General features: G+C 40.3%; 1 protein-coding gene across 2 annotated transcripts in view; it reads left to right on the top strand.

Annotated features, from left to right (window-relative positions):
* The window catches only part of LOC311157050 (BMP/retinoic acid-inducible neural-specific protein 3), a gene marked incomplete at both ends in the record, with an annotated part of 176623 nt that overhangs the window by 118693 nt on the left and 36429 nt on the right, over positions 1-21501 (top strand). For both annotated transcript variants that reach the window (XM_084211425.1, XM_084211426.1), the window contains one exon: positions 21020-21242. In XM_084211425.1, coding sequence (XP_084067551.1) covers positions 21020-21242 — 223 coding nt within the window. The remainder of the gene's footprint in view (positions 1-21019; positions 21243-21501) is intronic.

The raw sequence follows: 21501 nt of genomic DNA, 5'->3' as shown, positions 1-21501 counted from the left end.
TTTGTGTACATTTGGGTGCATTTTCCCAATGACTATTTGGACACTTTTAATTATTTCTGGAGCCATGCTATCATCTACCACTTTTCAAACTAGGGCAAATATATTGACTCTTCAGAGAGGCACATATTTTGTCTTATCTGAATGGGCTGTGACACACTACTGAGTGCCTGAAAAATGTCCTTTGCAGGCACCTACTTAACAGCAATTTTAGTCAAGCTGGAAGAGCACACACATCTGGGTCTGTGGAGGGTTCTTACAGCAAGCTGTATAATGGACATCAAGTTAATTATGAGTTTGAATCATTGTCAGCTACATTTCTAGTCCTATGCTCAGGTCTGTGACACGAATGTCAGGGGAAAATTGGTAAGAGTTAAATTCTGGGCTTTTAAAAGACTCTTTAGCTCTGCTGGGTGAATCACTAAAATGCCAACTTCACATATATCTGTCAATTTGGTAATTGCTAGTAGGTGTGGTTACTAAGAAGTGTGAAATTTAGGTTATTAACATCATTAAGACATACGCCACGCTCCCCTCTTTAGCCCTTGAAATATTTAAATCATTTTTAATCTAATAAATATACCAAGCATGACTTCCACAACTCAGAGGTAGCTTCTAATATTTCTGCTTTTATCTCATAAAGTGTTTTGCATAAAGATGGCCGTGGGAAGATGAGGTAGGTAACCTTGTATGGGTCTGCTCTTGGAAAAAAGTTGGCATGGGAATTTTTGATTGATAACTTAGTCATTGAGCAGCCAACCTCATATAAATCATATATTACCACTGAGCAGCTCTGCCAGGGCTGTCACACATGATCTGTAAGCATTTCCAGCCACACTGATCTATATATATATATATTTTAATAAGCATTCAGACATATTCTGAAACATTTGGAGCTTGAGCAATATTTCCATAATGAAAAATTATTAACAAATATCACTGTGATCTGATCCATGTTAGGAGCACATTCTGGGAACAAAAGTGACCTTTATTAAGGAAAATGAGAAAACTGCTAAGTCTTTGTCTAAATCAGTGGAAGTCAGCTTCTGAGATGACAGTGTGTTGCTTTAGTCTAATCTATTTATAATAAAAAAATAAATTCCTTAGGAAGGAGGCCAGATTATGTAGTAATTTCAGTCTGAGAAGCAAGGGGCAAAATAATCCAGAGCAGTCACTGCTGGCCCAAATAGCTGCTATTACTGGCAGAGGAATTAATGAACTCATGAATTCCCTTCTATGACACTGTGAACTCCAGAGTCAACTAAAGGGAAATACAAGAGAATAAAATTTTTACCTTTTCTGCTTCCAAATGCTTTCTTAGCCTAGATGTTACAAAATAGTCTTCTGACTCCAAATCTTGTCCCCTAATACAGACCTGTAAGACTTTCTGGGTTCACTTGAGGCAGGATTTCGTTTAAAGAGGAAGAAGTAAATATTCTATTTAAGATGGTTTGTTTATTCTCTGTGTTATCTCTCCTCCTGTCTGTTCAAGATAAAACAACTGAGGAATGGGCTTTTTTTTTGAAGAAAGGGTGAGAGGGTTGGGGTTGTTCAGCCTGGAGAAGAGAAGGCTCAGGGACAATATATAAACACCTGAAGGGAGGGTGCCAAGAGGACAGAGCAAAGCTCTTTTCAGAGGTGCCCAGCGACAGGAGAAGGGGAAATGGGCAGAAACTGGAAGAAAGGAGGTTCCCTCTGATTACCAGGAAAGGGTTTTTCACTGAGATGACCTAGTGCTGGCACAGGGAGTTTGTGGAGCCTCCTTTCCTGGAGCTCTAAGGTTGCCTGGCCATGGTCCTGGGCAGCTGGGTCTGGGTGGCCTTGCCTCAGCAGGGGTTTGGACCAGGGGTTCTTCCCCATCTCAGCCATTCTTTGATCAAAGAATTGTCCTGATTTCCACGCTGGAAGGCTCTGCTCTGCAATCTGGGCCTGCTGGTAGTGACAATTCTCTTTGAGCCCCTCTGGCTGCTGCAGGTTACATGACCAAAAATATCAGAAATTACTGTGTATCCTCATGTGCAGACTGCATTTCACTCAGGCTCTTCTGGCACTTTTTAACTGCTCAAATCCCCTTTTGGAGGACGTGCAGCAGTATGTTATTTATCTCTCAGTAAATCTGGCTGCCTTTTTCATTTCTCTAGCTGCCCTCCAGCAATAAATATTTGATCACTATTAGCTCAATGAGCTTTGTATAACCTCTTAGTGTCAGGTTATGTACCAAGATCTTAAAAAAATTACAAGAGCTTCCTTCAAATTGTTTACTCTGAACCATCTGCTTATCCTTTATCAGATCTTGTGGCCTCCAGACTCTACTACTACCCAAGAAAATGAGCAGCTGTTTCCTTATCAAAAATCCATACGAAAGCTGTTCAACCTTTATTAACAAATTTCATTAGCTTCTTGAGGAGTTTGGCTGAATTACTGTGTAAGCAACGTGCTCCCTGAGACCATCATTCCAAGAAGCTGTGTTCTTACTGCTAACACTAAAAATATCTAATGGAATCAAGCAGGGCTCCATTTACCTTTCCTGATGGGCATGGAAGTAGCCTTGGCAGCCTGAAAGGGCAGCTAAAAACAACAAACACACTGGTGATGCAGTTTGACCTGCTGCTTTCTCAGGTCACTCAGTTTCCCTGAGATTTCAGGCTGTGGACTCCACCCATGTTAGATTAAATCTTCTCGAGTGTCCCTGCAGCCCTCCTCACCTTTTCAGTGTTCAGTTGTTCTTTAATATTGCCAGTTTTCTTGTTCCCCTTCTGCCCCAATACAGGAGCACCTTCTTGTCAAGGTGTTTCTCTTACCTCACCTCAGTGAACTCCACCTTTCTCTTTCAGGAAAAAGTTTTGACCTAAGCACTTGGATGTCATTTGTTTTTCTCAATAAAGAGTGTCAAATTTCCTTGAAAATATTCCCACATTTTGGAAGTAGATAGGACTTCCACAGCTTATGGTTGGAGCAGTGTTGAAGGTGGTGCAGATAAAAAATTTGCTGTGTTACACATTTGGGAAGATTTTGAGAGTGTTACAAAGAGTTAATATACAAAGAGTTAATATACAAAGAGTTAATATACAAAGAGTTAATATACAAAGAAACTAATTCTAACATGCAACACTGAATGGCAATTTAGCATGTTCCAGAGATCATGATCTGCTCTAAAACACAGGAAAGACAAGAAGACCCCCAAAACCATCCACAGGCTCTGGATTCTGACAATAAGGATAAGAACAGGATCACACATTGTCTGTGCCATAATCTTGGTGTGGTTGGGTGCTGAGTACCTTTGAAAATCTGAACACTCAATTTAAATAATTTAAGTGACAGCAATTTTCTTTTGAGTTGATCTGGTTGTTGACATTGAAAAAAAAATAAATTGTAGCAGTCCCTGTAGTGTAATTTCATCTTTCAGAATTAAAAAGGCTATCAAAATAAATAAGGACATGGATGATAATGGTGCTCAAAAAATAGAAAATGGCAAAATTCTGGTTTTTTAATTTCTTTTTTTATCACTAGCATTTATGAGACCTGGAAATATGAAAGTAAAATCTTCCATCAAGCATTTATTTTCACATATCTGACATGCAATGGCAGCTTGTTGCCTTCTCTCTGCATATTTCACAATATGCTGAGCAGTGGATTTTTTCCCTCCTTGAAGGCAACAAAATCCCTTTTGGAATATATCCTTGGAAAGCATGGGATCAGGAGATGTATAATAAATATTATGATACATAATTTCAAAGTAGCTTTGAAACAACAAACTCATTCTGTTAAACATTTAATTTAAATACCAGCTAAGATGGAAGGAAAGAGCACAGCCACCACAAACTGGACAGAAATTTGCCTGTCACAGGTGGGCTCAAAGGTGATTCAGTGCAGCACTGAAATATGTGCCTGTGTGAACCATTTGAAGTGTTTGAGGAAGTGAAGATAACATTTTTTAAACAATTTGGAGTCCATTAACTTCAGGGATTTGATTTGAATGTCCAACCCAAGCTTTAGAGGAGCAGAGCCAGAGCCATGGAGGCCCCTGAAGAGTTTGACCAGAGAACACAAACACTGCTCACTCCAACAGACAAGCTGGTCACAGACAGAATTAATCAAAAGTCACCTTGCAAATATTTTGCAGTGCATCCATCCACAGCTTTAAATGACAAACAACTTCTCAAAATGTCGAGTTTGATTTTTTTTCAGTCACTTCTGTATCTGCTTTACAGAGATAATTCAAAAGGTAAATTTCAGTATCACAGCAAGTGCAAGTGATGAAAGTGCAGCCAAAGTAAATTGATATTAACTTTCACATGAATATTTGCTGAGACTATTTTTCATTGTCCATCCATCCATCCACCATCACTGCTTTGATTGCAAATACTAACAGAAATGAATTGCTGGTGCAAGCTATTCTTAAATCCCTGGTTTCATTGGATTTGGATTTCATGTCTAATGCATTCCATAATTCCCTAATAACTCTGGGATGTCTTGCTATTGAGCATTGGTTACCCTTTTCATGTAGAGACTTAAATCATTTGAAAAAATGCCCAGTTTGGAAAGGTTCACCTGAAAATGAGGTCTGAACCTCAGTTAATACATAGCACTGCATAGATGCTAACAAAGTTTTTTTGTTTGCTCAGCAGAGATTGCTTTGGAGACTTTGGAGTCCTGTTCCTCACTTCAATTATATTTTTCCCTTTCTTTACAGTGATTGAATTAATGATGTTCCCAAAATCCCTTGTATAAAAGAATTGGATTTAAAGGGTTGGAGAAAGTGGATTCTAATAGAGGAGATGATAAGCTTATTACTGAATTAAAAATCAGTAATACTGAAGATGAGGAAGTCCAACCATTTCATTATTTTTTGGGGGGGGCAGTATTTGCATCCTATATAATTACTTTCATGCAAAATCTACAGAAAGTAATAGGAAAGATCATCTCCAGCATTCCATAATCTGCAGTGAGATTTAGAGAATTATCCATTTAATAGGGCCGTGTATTTATATCTCCATTTTCAAAACTGCAGAATGTGGAAAATCACCATATTTTGCTGATACACTTCCCTAACTCTCACTTCTCCTTCAGCTCATACTTTCCCAAATGAAGTAAGCTGTAAAATACCAACTTGAGAACAAGAAAGGCTCTTTCCACTCCTTCCATCAAATCTGTGGAACTGGTTTAGGAGAGCCAAGCACAACAGAAGGTTCATCAACCCTTTGTGGTCACACTCTGTCTGTATAAAACAGAACCCTGCCTCACTCCTGGCTTCAAAACTGTTCCACTTGTGGAGTGTTCTGATCCCTGTTTTCACCCTGAAAGTTGTTTCCAACAGCCAGGCTGCAAACTGTTGTAAAATACAGCAAAATCAAAGCTGGAAATGAACATTGCAGGTGCTCAAGGGTGTTACTGTTATATTTTCTGAAAAATCCTTTTGCTAGGATTTTTTCTTTTGGGAAAATGAGAAGCCTCAGAGAATTATCTGATTGCTTCTGTTGTGTTTTGTTGCTTTGGGATGTGGTTGGAGATTGTTTATTCAACAGGTAGTTGTTTAGTTAGTTTCATGTGAATTGTTTTTACTTAATAACCAATTACTGTCTAGTTGTCTCGAGACTCTGGAGGCAGTCATGAGGGTTTTAGTGAGTATCTTGTTAAACCTTCTGTAAGTATCTTTTCTCTATTCTTTAGTATAGTTTTAGTATAGTATAGTATGGTTTTAGTATAGTATAGTTTTAGTATAATAATATGATATGATATGATATGATATGATATGATAATATAATATAATATAATATAATATAATATAATAATAAATTAACCTTCTAAAAACATAGAATCAGATTCTAAATTCCTCCTTTGTCCTGAGGACCCCGAAAATACCACACAGGGGAGAATCCCTTACACTCCCTGCCAGCCTCATGTGTTTGTTACAGATGGACAGCACTGCCTTTGTGATTGCTGAGGCTGTAAAGAAGCAAAATAGGAATTCAGAGGTTATCCCAACATCAGAGACAGTCCAACAGTCAGTCAATACACCCAGCCATAGCAAGTGGTCATATCTGATCTCAAAATCTACACAAATCTCTTGGTACTTCTTAGAAAAGAGAATTATAGTCATAATTCTAGCATGTAGATGCTCCTAGATGCTGAGCACATAGCAATAAAGAGTGATACATCTGTTGAGTTACTTTTTCATCCATTTGTTTGAAGCAATCAAACAATAACAGATACATCTGGACTTACTTAATTTGCTAAAAATATATTGATGCTTTGAGAAAGCAGGTGCAAAGCCAGGCAGTTAAACAAAATATAAAGTTATATCCTTAGCTTAGATTTGAATAGATTTCAAGCTAGAAAAAAAGTAATGTAAATAAATTTGAATAGATTGTCCAGTGCTGAAGACAGAAACCTTCTGTGATGCACAGAATTCATTATGAGTAGAGCCAAAGAGAGATTCAAATCTTCAAGATCAAATGTGAATCACAACATAAAGACACAGGGGGCAAGAAGTCTGCACCATCAGATAAGTACTAGCTTTTCCACCATTTCATACACCATTGTTCTGGAATTATCTTAATTATGGATTATATATTAACATTTCCTAGCAGTGCATTAAGGAATGCAACCAGTGGAAGAGTCTTCTCCTCCCCTTCATCAGACAAGCATTTTAAACTATTGCTGTCATGTTCTTCCTGATGGAAGAACAGCTCCAGAAAAGCTGCAGCAAATCTGCATTCAGCCTGTGAAATTTAATCTTAAAAATCCTTCTATCTAGACAGAAAAATCAAGTGTAATTTTGTTTGCCACCTCAGTAAGGCTCAGATTTTTGCTATTCCTGTGGCACAAATCCTTTCTTAAAACTGCTTTAGCAGAAGAGGACACTGTGGGATTCCTTTTTATTGCCTCACTGTGCATCCAAATCAAAGTCACCTGGCTGACAAGTAAAAAAGGTAATTCCTCCTAGCAGCCAAACTTGTGGATTGACATAATGGAGACCCTGACCTGGGTCCCAGCCTTCTTCCTTCTTACCAGCAGTGATAATGACAACCCTAAGAGCTAAAATATGCCCTCAATAACTCCTGTGTAAAATACAGTGATGTTGTCTTAAAAAATTTCAGGCTGTCATTTAATCTCTAGCTAAAAATTAGCTTGGCATTTAGAGTGTTTGCTATGGTTATTCTGCTACAGGAGGAGAGAAAACAACCGCACCCTGCCCCCCCCCCAAAAAGCCCAGAAAAGCTCCCCACCAAAAAAAGGCCGACAAAAATCCCTCAAAGAGAAACTACATTCTAAAACAGACATTTTAAAACATGTACCAAATGTCTCTTTTATACCTGTTTCAAATTACTAAAAGGAAGTAAAAGGGCAGAAGGTAACTGCAGGCATAATTTGGAAATGTCAGTTGAAACAGAGATGTTGTGTTGTACACTCTGATCAGAAGAAACTTATTGCATTTATAATGGAAAAAAAGATGCCCAGACTGATTTCAGACTCAGTGTTGAGATTTCAAATCCTAAATAACATCACAAGATGACAAGGTTTCACTTGGCATTGCAGACAGACTATAAATTCACAGGCCCACTCCATTGCTGGCAGTGAAGGCAGTTTGCACTGGAAATCCTCTCTTAGTCCAGTGACATATTCCTGCTTTTCCAGCTGCAGTGATTCCATTAAAATGCACGTAAATGAGACTAAAAATGAAATCTGGAATTCAAACAGAATGCTGGAGGGTTTCTTCAGTTTATGGACACCACAAATCTAACCTTGTTGTCTGAAAAAGCTTTGTTTTGGTGGGTTTGGGGCAAGGGTCCTTGCAGAGAGCCCATCCCAGACGTGCCTGGGTCACTGTGCACAGTCTGCCTCTCTCTGCTGACCAGGACAGACCCATTGCCATGCAAAGTGAGTCCCATTTAAAATCTTAATTGAAAGACTCCTTGTGAACAGTCTGAACTGGCTCACTGGCAGCTGAAGGTGCTTTTTAATCACTGAGAATAAAGACTTCAATCAATATGGTTCAAACTATTTGCCCCTGAGCAGTGGAGCGGTGGTTTGCTTTCAAGCACTGCTTACAGCCTCAGGCTCAGGGCCAGGAAAACTTAGCCCCCTGAGTTCTTAATACAATTATTGTTTTCTCTATTATCTTGCAGGGGTGTTAATTTGCCTCTCAGTAATTAACTTCCCTCTGTGGTTGTCAGGAAGTTTAATCAATAACATGAGCAGATACACCAAGCTGCCGTTCCTTCTGTGACCAGTGCTCCCCTCCCAGCTCTTCCACCCCTGTGGAGGTGTCACTGTTTGAATAAAATGAACAGGTGGGATGTGCACGATGTCTTTGGAGGGTCAGTGTCTAAATTGTCCCTGTCCTACCTCAGAAATGACGGTACAGCTGATATAATTGCCCCTGTTCCAAAACTAAAAGCATTATCCAACTCCTGCTGCACCTGGCAAATCAACTTATTAAAGTTGCACGTGGTGCTGCACTCTGAGATGCTTCAAACATTGTGATGACATTGTAATAAGAGGAGGAGCAGAAGGCTTGATCTAATATAATTCTACTTATGTCCACCATGTACAGGACATAATGTAATTCCCTTCAAAGCTAGTGACAAAATCCCCTCGTTCTTGGTGGAATTCCAATCTGCCTTGGCAGCTTTGGGCTTGCTTTATTAAGAGTGATGTCACTCTGTGGCCTCTCTTTTCTTCTAGGGCAGTGTTGTCTGTTCTGATTCATAGCTTCTTAAATCTTCTCCTGGAACAGCTTAACACTGCTTATTTACTTCAATGTGTTTTCCAAGAACATTTTTCAGTTTCACTCATTCTCTTCCCTCCTTTATCCTCCTGTGAATCATTACATGTTTATTTACCCTACCCAGTTTTCAAACTCCAGGAGTTGCCAGCATGTTCAACTGAGGTAAATTTTGGACTGACAGAGGTTATATCTATATCTGCCCATAAGGAATATGTCTTATGCATTAAGTGAATTCATAGTTCTGTAGAAAGATAATAAAGGAATTTGGGACATCCATGTTGCAGGACTACTTCTAAACCCCATTGAAGTCATAAAAATGTTTACCAAAAAAATAATTCCAAAATAACCTGTAGATAAATTTTTGAGACATTTTTCTTGAAAGTTTACTGTGACTTCCAAGGAGCATCCCTCTGAAGGGCAAGGATAGAAACATCTTAAGGAGTAATGAACCAAAATCAAACCTGACAGGATGAAGGGAATGCCCTTCAAACACTGGGACTTTCAGAGACAGCTGTGGAGTCTGGCTTTTTGGTTTCTGAAAAGGCAACTTGCTGCCAAGGTCATGTTTAGCTTGCAATAAGAAACATGTTGCTTGATTGTAGGAAATGTGAGCCCTTCCAGGCAAGGTTCTCTCCTGCCCAGCAGAAATTCTGAATTAATCCACAATTTATACCATGACATTCTGGTTCCACTACGGATTTGGACTGAAATTATTTCACCTTTATGTGGCACCAGGAGACTTTCAGGGCTTGTGAGAGGAGGATTTTTGTTTTTGTGTTTCCATGACAGCCTGACATTGCTAGCATTAACTCCACAACACACATAAATGTTGTATGTTATGTGATTCTGATGTATTCTGTGATTCCATGGTAGTTGTTAGATATGTGTGTAAATATACAATCACAGGTGTATATACATATAGATATGTATTATCTAACATCTCTCACAGAACCACAGAATCATTAAGGCTGGAAAAAGACTTTTAATATGATCAAGCCCAACCAGCACCACCACCCTGTCCAAACATTTTTAAAACACTTCCAGGACTGGTGAGTCCACCACAGCCCTGGGCAGCCTGTTCCATGCTTGACAACCCTTAATATTTTCCTTAATATCCAATCTAAAACTTCCCTCAGGTGCAGCCTGAGTCCATTTCCTCTCATCACTTTTAACATTTACATGAGGTTCCTCAGAATTATGTAGGACTGGCATTATATTATATATAAATATTTATACATAATATGATTTCTATTAATATTATTTATATTATGTATAAAGGACTGACCAGAGGATCTCTGTTCCCCACCAATTCCACCTCCACACTGACACTTATCCCTGTTTTTTCCTTCTTGCAAAGCTCAGGGATATGAGCTGGGATATGAGCTTGCAGCATTCCTCACTTCAAAAAGAAATCAACCAAACCACTCCCCCCACCCCTCCAAATCTACCCCACTGCCAGAATCACCCAAATTTGCTTTCCTGAGGCTTCTGTAGCAGCTGGATTGTTCCACTTCAAATAGTCTGTCCAAAAGGAAGTGGTTCCTCCTTGCAAAATACATATTTCCTCCCTTCCCTTTGTCCTTCAGAAAGTTTAAAGGAGAAATCCTTTGCTTTGGAGAAGGAAATATTTTAATTATCAGGAGAGCTGGCTGATTTAGCCTAAATTGGAGGGAGAAGAGGAAGGAAAATTCAGATTTACTGTCTCTTCTCTGAAGAAATAAGGTTGTTTCCAGCTGCAGTCTTCTGCTTCTTTGAATTGGATTATTTTCAAACATATATTTCTTGGAACACAGCTGCTACTTCTTTGACAAATTGAGTAATGCATCACGAAAAACTAAAATTCATGGCAACATAAAAACAAATATATGTTCATTTTTAGCACTTTGTTTTCTCCAGGCTTCTGCATCATGGTGGGATATTTTAAAAAACATCTATCTTTTATAAATCTCTTTAATAACATCTACACAATATTGAGGCAGCACTTTAATGAACAGCAATCACATCCAACCATTTGAAATGTGGGTCCCATGGTTTATATCCTCTCAGACTTCCAGCTTTGTGCTTTCAGGTCTTGATTTACAGCTGACAATGGTATTTGACTCACCATCATATTTATTGCCCTGATTAAAATTAAAAAAAATATTGTTTTGAATAGGATTGATAACATGGTGGTCACATTGTTGGAGCACCAACAGGTCTGCACAAACAATACAGCAAAATGTGTGATAAAATGTGAATTAGGAGATCTTTCCTTCCAGAAGTTTCTCCCCTCACATGAATTGCAGCTCCCACTGAGGAGTCCAAGGAGGCTGCAGTTGCCTGGAGCAATAGGCAAAATTATTTTTATTATTTGTAATAAATGGCAACAATTCAATCTGGGGTCTGTTGTGCTGACTGCCCTATGGAGATATAACAAGAGCCAGGCCTCTCTGAAGAGCTTGCAGTCTAAACAGAAAAGTCTGTTGAAGTGTAGCAGAGATTAAGATTTATATACAGGATGCTACAAAATATAGAGACAGCTACCTTGAATAAACCAACCAGGGATCACCTTTGACTAAGTGCAAAATTTGTGGTTGTTGGGGTTTTTTGTTTGTTGGTTTGGTTTTTTGATTTGGTTTGGTTTGTTTTTTGTTGCTTTTATTTTTTAGGGTTGCAGTAAAACGTTTAACCTTCATTTTGAAATGTTTATTAATTTGTAAATTTTTTTTTTGCTTCATAACTTTGATGTTACTATATGAAACCAAAAGTCGACATAACAACCAAAAAATTTCAATTCCATCAAGGTGAAGTATTTTGACTCATTCAAAGCAAAGTAAAAGAGGAAAACTTTGCAATGTTCCTTTTAGAGGATTTCAGAGAAATTAGAGGCATTTGGAAAATTTTAGAAAATTTATAAAAATTTAAGATAACTTTGCAATGCTAAAAATCCTTTGCCCTTTTCTTTTCTCTGCACAGTTCCCCTTAAGAGCCCTCTTGGTGGTGAAAGCATTAGCAGCAGCTTTCCTTGGCTGTTGTGTGTGATGAACTGGCAGTCTCCTTTCCAACTCCTAACCTGGAAAAAAAATCAGCCAGTATTTATATTAAATAATAGTTTTGTTCTGTGTGTCCTGCAATGGGCTGACTGACTTTGCTGCTCTGTTTCACCTTTTCTGTAGAGAAATAAACTTCTAGAGCTACTAGAGATATTTCCTAAGTTTTTTTGTTTTTTTTTCAAGGAGAGTTTCTGATCTGAATATTCTTGTTGGTTCTGATTGTCACTGCTTTCCCCCATGCAATATTATCTGTTTATTTTGGCTTGCTGTTAGAAGGAATTGTGCCAAAGGAAGGCTGGAGTCCCATTAAAACCAGGTGTAAGCAAATGATTAGCAGAGACAAGGAGACTGGTTACTTGGAGGGAGAAACACCACAGGAATGAACTAAAACTGCAGATGATGTTTTTTTAAAAAATTTAATGTAAAGTTTTGAGTTCCTTAAGTAGATTTTTGTCTGTTGAGCAGTAATCTGGAAAGGCACATGCCTCTGGAATATCATCTCAGGGATGGGATGAGGCTCAGAGGGGGAATGGCAGAGCTGGGATGCATCAGGAGTCACACAGGGTTCAGGCCTGTGAGGAAAAGGGGAAAATCCAATCTGAAAACTGGTGGCAAGTTCAATACAGCCAGGGTCTGTCCTGGGACTTGTTCTCTTTACTTTCTTCAGCAATGGCTTGGAGAAAATGCCCTCAAAACATCAGGTGTGCAGATGTTGCTGGTTTGAAGGAGTGAGACAGAAACCTTCAAGGTCAGGGCTGGTATAGGGGGATCTGGACAAGCTGGTGGATCAGCACATCAGGGACCTGGTGAAGTTCAACAAGGCACAAAGAAAATCCTGCTCTGGAAGGCAGAGCATCCATCAGCTGGGCCTGAATCTGCCTGGCCAGGAGCAGGAAGGTTCCTGGGGCAGAGGGTGAAGTGGCCTGGCAGAACCAAGGCCTCACTCTGGGTGCTACAAAGAGAGACCAAGAGACCAAGGAAGGGATTCATTTCTGTGCTTTTGGGACCACATTCAGGTGCTGCACCCAGTTTGGGGCTCCATGGTACAGGAAAAGCATCAGGAAGCTGGAGAGTGATCAGGGCTGTCCTCAGAGAGGTGAGAACTGGAGAAGCTGCCCTGAGAGGAGAGGCCCTCTCATCAGGTGTGCAGATGTTGCTGGTTTGAAGGAGTAAGACAGAAACCTTCAAGGTCAGGGTTGGTGTAGGGGGATCTGGACAAGCTGGTGGATCAGCACAGCAGGGACCTGGTGAAAATCAACAAGGCACAAAGAAAATCCAGCTCTGGAAGGCAGAGCATCCATCAGCTGGGCCTGGATCTGCCTGGCCAGGAGCAGGAAGGTTCCTGGGGCAGAGGGTGAAGTGGGCTGGCAGAACCAAGGCCACATTGTGGGTGCTACAAAGAGAGACCAAGAGATCAAGGAGGGGATTACTTTCTGTGCTTTTAGGACCACATTCAGGTGCTGCATCCAGTTTGGGGCTCCATGGTACAGGAAAGACATCAGGAAGTTGGAGTGTGGTCAGGGCTGTCCTCAGAGAGGTGGGGGCTGGAGAAGCTGCCCTGAGAGGAGAGGCCCTCTCATCAGGTGTGCAGATGTTGCTGGTTTGAAGGAGTGAGACAGAAACCTTCAAGGTCAGGGCTGGTATAGGGGGATCTGGGCAAGCTGGTGGATCAGCACAGCAGGGACCTGGTGAAATTCAACAAGGCAAAAAGAAAATCCTGCTCTGGAAGGCAGAGCATCCATCAGCTGGGCCTGGATCAGCCTGGCCAGAGCAGCCCTGCAGGAAGGTTCCTGGGGCAGAGGGTGCCAAGGCCACATTGTGGGTGCTACAAAGGAGGGACCAGGAGATCAAGGAGGGGATTAGTTTCTGTGTTTTTGGGACCACATTCAGGTGCTGCATCCAGTTTGGGGCTCCATGGTACAGGAAAGGCATCAGGAAGCTGGAGTGTGGTCAGGGCTGTCCTTGGAGAGGGGGGCTGGAGAAGCCGCCATGAGAGGAGAGGCCCTCTCATCAGGTGTGCAGATGTTGCCAGCTTGAAGGAGTGAGACAGAAACCTTCAAGGTCAGGGTTGGTATAGGGGGATCTGGACAAGCTGGTGGATCAGCACAGCAGGAACCTGGTGAAGTTCAACAAGAAAAAGAAAAATCCTGCTCTGGAAGGCAGAGCATCCAGCTGGGCCTGGATCTGCCTGGCCAGGAGCAGGAAGGTTCCTGGGGCAGAGGGTGAAGTGGGCTGGCAGAACCAAGGCCTCACTCTGGGTGCTACAAAGGAGGGACCAAGAGATCAAGGAGGGGATTACTTTCTGTGCTTTTGGGACCACATTCAGGCACTGCATCCAGTTGCTCCACTGACATCAGGAAGCTGGAGTGTGGTCAGGGCTGTCCTCGGAGAGCTGGGGGCTGGAGAAGCTGCTCTGAGATGAGAGGTTGGTCATCCTTGGGCATGGAGAGCTCAGAGAACACAGAGCAGCCACCCCGTCTGCAGGGAGGGGAAGGAGAGCCAGGCTGTGTGGGGACAGACAACAGGCAGCAAGAGAAACGAGGGAGATTCACACTGGGGATAGGGAGGAATTTGTTCCCCATGAGGGCACTTGAGCCTTGGCTGCAGCAGATTCCAAACCCTGACTGGACCAAGCTCTGAGCAAGTTAATCTGATGTCAGAGTTGATGTGCTTGGAGCACAAGAGCATCTCTCCTTGGAGTGCCCAAGGAAATGACAAGTCTGATTGAACATCTGATCCCGGCACTGTGGTTTAAGAAGGGAGCTGGCCTCCTGAAGGAGCAGGGCTCTGTGCAGAGGAGTGATCATTTGCAATTCTCATCGTGAGAGTGAGGAAAGAGGGAATGCAGTGGAGAACAAAAAGCTAATTTTGAAGCACTCTGTCTTGGAGTAGCACATCAGTCCGTATCATTGCTTGCTCAGACACATCACACCCTCACATGTTAAAAACCACTTGTTTTTTTGTAAATTTGCCTTAATCCCACTGTAACATTTTGTCAGAGCCAAAGCAGAACAGCTTTTGCATGAGGTATTACTCACTTCTAGACTGTGATGGCAGAATTTTGATACCTCTAGAGCAAGTTAAAGAACTTGACTAAAAAAGAGGATGTGTGTACGAATGACTGATGTAAAGATTTTTAAGGGAGAAAAACGTTTCCTTAGAGCCTCATTAAGAGAAATGACAAAACAACCCATTACAATTGCTCTCTAATGGTAGATTTTGACATGATAATGTCAAAAAAAGGGGTTTTCTCCTATATACATATTTTTACTGAACTTTGTTAAATGGAAAAAATCCTAGAATCCAAATCCTTATTAATATTAGAAAATACATAGGCTATATAAAATTGTGAATAGTATGTTTCAGTCAACAAAAGATTCTTACATTTTTTCAGTTATTGTCAGGCTGCTTTTGCCCAGAAAGCATAATTGCTTTTTTAGAGTCTGCATATTGTTAAAAAAATTAAAATTGATTTTGGGTAGACAATGTAATCCACAATTAGACAGGATTATATATTTACTGAAGCACCCTGCTGTAATTTCCAATGCTAAAAGTTTTGTTTCCATAAGATTATATTATTTCATTTGGGGTAAAATGGCTCATCAGAAAATATGACATTAAATTAAACAACAGGATAGTGCTTGATGGAATGTCATCTCCCCAGAAACTGCCATTTCTGGAGACTGAGAGAAGGTGGCTGAAATTTCTTGTTATGAGACAATTTTTTCCTTAGCATATCACCAGAAGCAGATTCTTTCTTTTCAAACTGTGCTTTATGTTCCCCTAAATTGTACATAGATTTTCACCTCAATTATTGTCACATGTATGTTGTCATCAATTTCAGCCATAAGATAACAACCAGCAGGGGAAAAAAACACGGTGTTCTCTCTCCTTTGATAGAAATCCATGTAAAATTTGAATTTTCCTATTTACTCAGGAGTTCTGGTGTTCCATGAGCACATCTCTGAGACCTCCCTAGACACAAGCCATAAAGGAGCTGTTGTTTTATCCCCTGCTCCTGCTGCCCTGACTGCAGAGGCTCAGGCTCTTCCCTGCCTTTGAGCAGGGCAATTCTGGGCTGTGAGGAGGAATTTGCTCCAAGGTCCTTAGTCCTGAGCTAATCCCTGTTACACTGACTGGGGAAACAGTGATTTAAAAGGAAATTTCAGGAATGACAGTTTCAAAGCTCAGTCCTGGACTCGCTCTGTTTGCTCTAAAGGAAATAGGAGACAAAAATGCAGCGGTAAAATTTGGTGTTTTTGTATTTCCAGCACGGCATTGCTGTCAGATGTCAGCCTGCAGCACCTTTAATAACCTGGTGCTCTAAATCCATCCACTTCCAAGGGTCCCTCCACAAGGGATCTTAGGAAACAAGCCGACCTGAGACATTTTGGCAGCCAGGAGAAGTTCCACAAGCCACTCAAACGAACAAAACCAGGAGTGTGCTGCGTGGGTGGGGCAGCCTCATTGCAAAATACCAGGGAAAATCAAAATATTCACAGCAGAGAGATCAGGGCTCCTGTTCTCTTCCAACAGAGGGCAGGTGCTGGAATCTGAAATGCAGGGAACTCTCAGGACTTTGGGCCTCTAAGGCAAAGCTTAGAATTAAACACAGAGTTTGATCTGAGACCTTGGAAAAGGCTTCCAAACTCAGGTGCTAGAAGCAAGAAAGTGGATTTATAGTTTAAAACAGAGACATGGTAAACAAATAAAAGAGAGTTTAGAATTTTAGAGTTTAAGATGTAGAAATAAACATGGTTACAGAGGTAAACAAGGAGTTTAGAATGCAGTACTGTCGGTTTGTGTGTCATAACATAATTATCTATGACAGCTTACACTGTAACATAAATCCATAAAGGGAAATATTTAAAGTTTAAGTCAAAAACATGAATATCCTTGTTAGCAGTGTTTTATTAGCCAACAAATCCTTAAAAAGTCTTGTAACAAGGAGTCTTGTGGCCTCCTGAACCATGCTGCAATGTCATGAGCTGAACTCACCCTTCCTACTAATGCAGAAAATAAGCAAATAAACTGCATCATCAAAAACAACTCAGAAGCCCCATCTCTAACTCATTCAAAACTCCTTCAGAAATAAAGCAGGCACGAAGCAGGGCACCTTTTTCTCTTGTAGCAGAGCACTGTCAGGTCCTTGGGTGAGGTTTCCTGGATTTTTCTGCCCTTTGCCAGCTCTGTCTGCAGAGTGGTGACCACTGCACCCAGCACTGAGCCCTGCTCTGACACCAAAGAACACTGAGGATCCAATTTACATCTCTGCAGCTCTGGGCATTTCTCACAGCCTAAATATGTCTGATGTTCACCTGATTTCAGCAGGAATGTTTGCTCCCATGATGATATTTCTCATTTATTCTTTCCCACTGAAATATGGGATGCCATTTCCATCTCCAGGTGCTGTTGACACAAGGAAAATCTACTGGCAGAAAGAAGTGAAAAGAGACACAGCCAGCCAAAAAATGAACTTGCTTGACCCACCACTGCATATAAAGTTTTACCTTTTTTACCTTATTTGCAGTTAGTGAAGAATACATAAAATCATATTGCATGCATGAAAATGAAAAAGGAAGTGCTGTAATCAGATTTTATGTGGTATCAAGAATCATAGTCTGGTTTTTTTGGGTTGTCCTGCACAGGGCCAGGGGTTGGACTCAGTGATCCTTGTGGGTCCTTCCCAGCTCAGGATATTCCCTGATTTTATGAATTAAAGTATCAATTTCTATGGCCCCTGGGACTGTAATGCTGGCTGTTAATCCTCAGGAATGGCTGGCACCGTGTGTTGATTAGAGTGTAATAGTTTAATCATCTCTCAGTGTTAGGAGTTCATGTTGTAGTTTCACAGATCATGAAATGTGTCTGTTTAAGATATGGGCACATTATCTTCTCTTCTTTTTTTTTTCCTTCTCTTTTTTTATGCAGCAGGCACTGTGTAACCATGCTCATTTTATCTCTGTCTCTCCTTCACCTGCATGATGGAGCTCATTAGCAGGATCAGACAGGGCACAAGGGTAGTCAAAGATGATGTTTATTACAGGGAGAAAAAACCATTTTCTGATTGGAAATGCTGCTGCATTGCAAGTTGAGGAGTGTAAACCTTCCTTATCACTTCTAAACACTGCATGCAGCAGTTGTTAGCTGTAGAGATTAGTGCCATCGAGCAGAGGACAGCAAAGTGACAACACTCCTTAAATACATGGTTAGAGCAATGTGAGGGCTGAAAAGGCATCCTCTGAGCCTGTTGTTTCCTGAGGGAGTTGCCTTTGTTTTGGCTTCATGAAGCTCATTTTAAGGAGCTTTACCAGTGCCTCAGAGGAACAGGAGGGAAAAGAGACATTAGGAATTAAGCAGGTAGTCAGGAATGTGGCTGTGGGATCTCATCCCCCCCAAAGGTGTCAGAGTGTACATAAATAGTACATATGTATATATAGTTCTGTTCTGTAAATCTAGTAGAATTTACCTGGTTTTTACAAGCTGCAAAAGGACTTGCTTTGTATCAGCTCAGTTAACCTTACTTCCTATTACTTTTTTGTTTTTTTTTTTGTTTAGATGATAATTTTTAATATTTTGAAGTCTTTAGACTTGGAAGGCTTTACCAAGCCAGTGGGACAAGGCAGACACAACCTTCTGTCACACCTTCTGTGCAGACCTGGGAGGGACTGAGGGCTGGGAAGGGCAGTGTGAGGATGTCACTGAGCTCAGCAAGGAACAAAACTCTCTGGCACTGTCTTTGAGCTACCAGTGAATCAGGCATTCCTTTATTCTGGCCAGGATGTGCACTGGAAATCATTCCAACTACACATGTCCATTATGAGACTTTTCACATTCTTGGAGAAAATAAAGAATTCTTTGGTTCTACATTAATTACACAATTCTTTTCCTTAGTTAGTGTGTGTGATCTTCTATTGGATATTGATCCCTTTGCCTTTCATGCTTGTTTGGTCCAGCTCTGTGGTTCCCTTAGCATTCTTCTCTCAGAGAAGGTGTCTCCAACTTTACGAGGGAGATTGTCATCAGATTAATGTCTGATTAATGTCTGATTGCTTCCTCCATATCTTCTAGATTCCCAACATGTAAATTTTAAAATCCTGCACCTCCAAAAGTCCCTTTTTATTTGTTGAAGCTTATCAGGTCCTGCCCAGCCTGTCTCAAAACCTTGGTTGTTTAAAGATTAAACCAACAGCAGAGCCCACCTCCCCTTCCCCTTGGCAAAGGGGAACAAACCCATGACTAAAATGGCTTAAAACTAAAGAGAAAGTTATGTAATTTCCAACAAGGAATCAGAGGTTAGTAAAGTTGGACTGAGCTCTGAGAAGCCTAATCTAGAGAAGGTATCTGCTCATTGCAGTGAAGGTTGGACTATAAATGTCCCTTCTGACCCAAATTATTCTCCAATTCTAAAGAAGGAATAACTATCACTTGGGAAGGAAAAAACAGAACTATCTATCCAAAAACTACACTAAGATTCACAGAGATGCTCATCTGGTAATGTAGAATTTATTAAATATTCCCATTAATTCGAATTGCTAGCTGTACACCCAGGAATCGACATACTTGCTGGACAGAGGATAAAAAACAACTTAGACAAAATTAAGAAGGGAAAAAGCAAAAGATAAAAGGCTCCAAATAGTTGTAAAGATAAAGAAACAGTTCCCTCATGCCCTAAGGACAGCACAGGGGCTGTGCAAAGACAAAGGCATGAGGGCAAAATGAACAACACATTCCCAGAGGAATTATTAAAAACATTTTGCTAAACACAAAATCATCATATTTTCCCCTTGATTTTAATTTTCTACCTTCAAGAAGACCTTTCAACATGTTCTGTTTTGTTATGAGTGTTCACCCATCACAGAAAGTACCCTGCTGAAGTGGGACTGCTGTATTCCATCACTGCCTTGTGTCCTTCAGGATGTGGTCAAGGGTCGCTGTAGCTAATTTACAAAAGATCTTTTTTTCTCCATCCATGAAAGTGAAAATGTTTTTCCTGCTTTGTGTAAAAATGTTAAAAAACCTAAACTAAATGTAAACCAAAAAACTTAAGAACAGGGATATTAATGGGGTATCCTTTGATGTGAATGGACATTTTCCCCAATCTTCCATTAGCAACCTAAAATGACACCAATGTTAAATATTATGATTATTTTTGTTGGAAGAGGGAGGGTACTTCAGGCAGGAGGATCTTTGCTTTCACATAGTCTGCTGAAATTTAAACCATCCAAAAGGAGCATCTGGCAGGGTGAAAGCCAAACTGTGGGATGAGTGACTTCATTGCAGGAACAAGCTGAAAGAAAAAAAGGGATTGTGAAGGGTGGGAGGATGGCAGCAGGCAGAAGGGCAGGCAGGGAAACATACTGATACACAAAAACAAGAAAGAATAAGGATAAACATGTGCATTCAAGTGTGCCACTCACCCTCACATATTTACCCAGTATTTGGAGCCCTTTTAATGGTAGATTATTTAGGTTCAGAAGTCATACTTCATTCTACTTATGGAAACAGATTCCCTGATTCATAAAACTCTGTTAATAAGATTCTGTCTACATATCTTGTGTGGACTGAGCTACCAGGACAAGTCACAAAGCATGGCATGTTCACAGTAACAATGTGACCTTGTGATTGAAGAACTCCTTTCCACCACTTTAGAGACAAAAAAAGAAGTAATGGGATCATTTTTGAAGTGTCATAAAATTTTGAAGTACCATAAAATGTTTTGAAAGGCTCAATTTTAATTGTAAATACTTATGAAAGTCTAATTTAATGGCTTGTGTCGGGTGAAATAACATATATATAAGAGCAATGGCCTGTAAAATCACATTTACTTGCATGTCCTAAGTATTGGAATATACTTCTTTTAAGACAGTTTCTGATGTTCTTCAAATGAGTCAATAAACATTGATCATTAAATGCACATTTGCTTTCAGATCCCAGATTTGAAGGTAAGAAACTCTGATTCTTATTTAATCTTTCTATTACCCAGGTTGAGAAATAAGGACAATGTTTGTATTTCTTTTAATATTGATTTTAAAATTATATAAACATTGGACCTTGCTGGCTTTATTCTAATATTACCAATAAAAATGAAGTCACCTTTCTAGTTTGAAAGAGGTAAAACGCCCAATTTTAAAATTTCAAAAGACTGAGTTTATGAAAACTGGTTTGAAAAAAAAAACAAATTAAAAGTTAATTTCTGCTGCAAAAATAACCATAGCCACATAATTAAAAACTATTATTTATTATTATATTATTTCAGACGAATTCAAATTATTTATGAAGAGGCTGCCTATGAATTATTTCCTGAACACATCTGCTGTGATGCATTTGTGGACGATGGATTCTAATTTCCAACGCCGCTATGAGCAGCTGGAGAGCAGCATGAAGCAACTCTTCCTCAAGGCCCAGAGAACGGTGCACAAACTCTTCAGCCTCAGCAAGAGGTGCCACAAGCAGCCCCTCATCCGCATGCCAAGGCAGAGGTAAGTGCCTGTTTGAAAAGCCAGGTGTCTGCTAAGGAAGGCAGGAGCCTCCCTAAAATGGAAAATGTAAACACACTCCCTCCGAATTATTGTAATTTTTGAAATTAAAAAAGGCTCTCAGGGAAAGATATGGGAATAGGAGTAACAGTTGTGTACGAGGGAAATTAAAAATACAAATGCAATAGGACAAACAAAAAAAACCCACTGAGAGTCAGAATAGGACTTGACACCTTGTGGGTCGGGGTGGTGGCAGCAGTCT

The sequence above is a fragment of the Fringilla coelebs genome (genome assembly GCF_963513975.1).
Source record: "Fringilla coelebs genome assembly, chromosome: 9".
Taxonomy (NCBI): Eukaryota; Metazoa; Chordata; class Aves; order Passeriformes; family Fringillidae; genus Fringilla; species Fringilla coelebs.
Note: the sequence above shows the minus strand (reverse complement) of the source record. Positions and strands in the feature narration are given on the sequence as shown.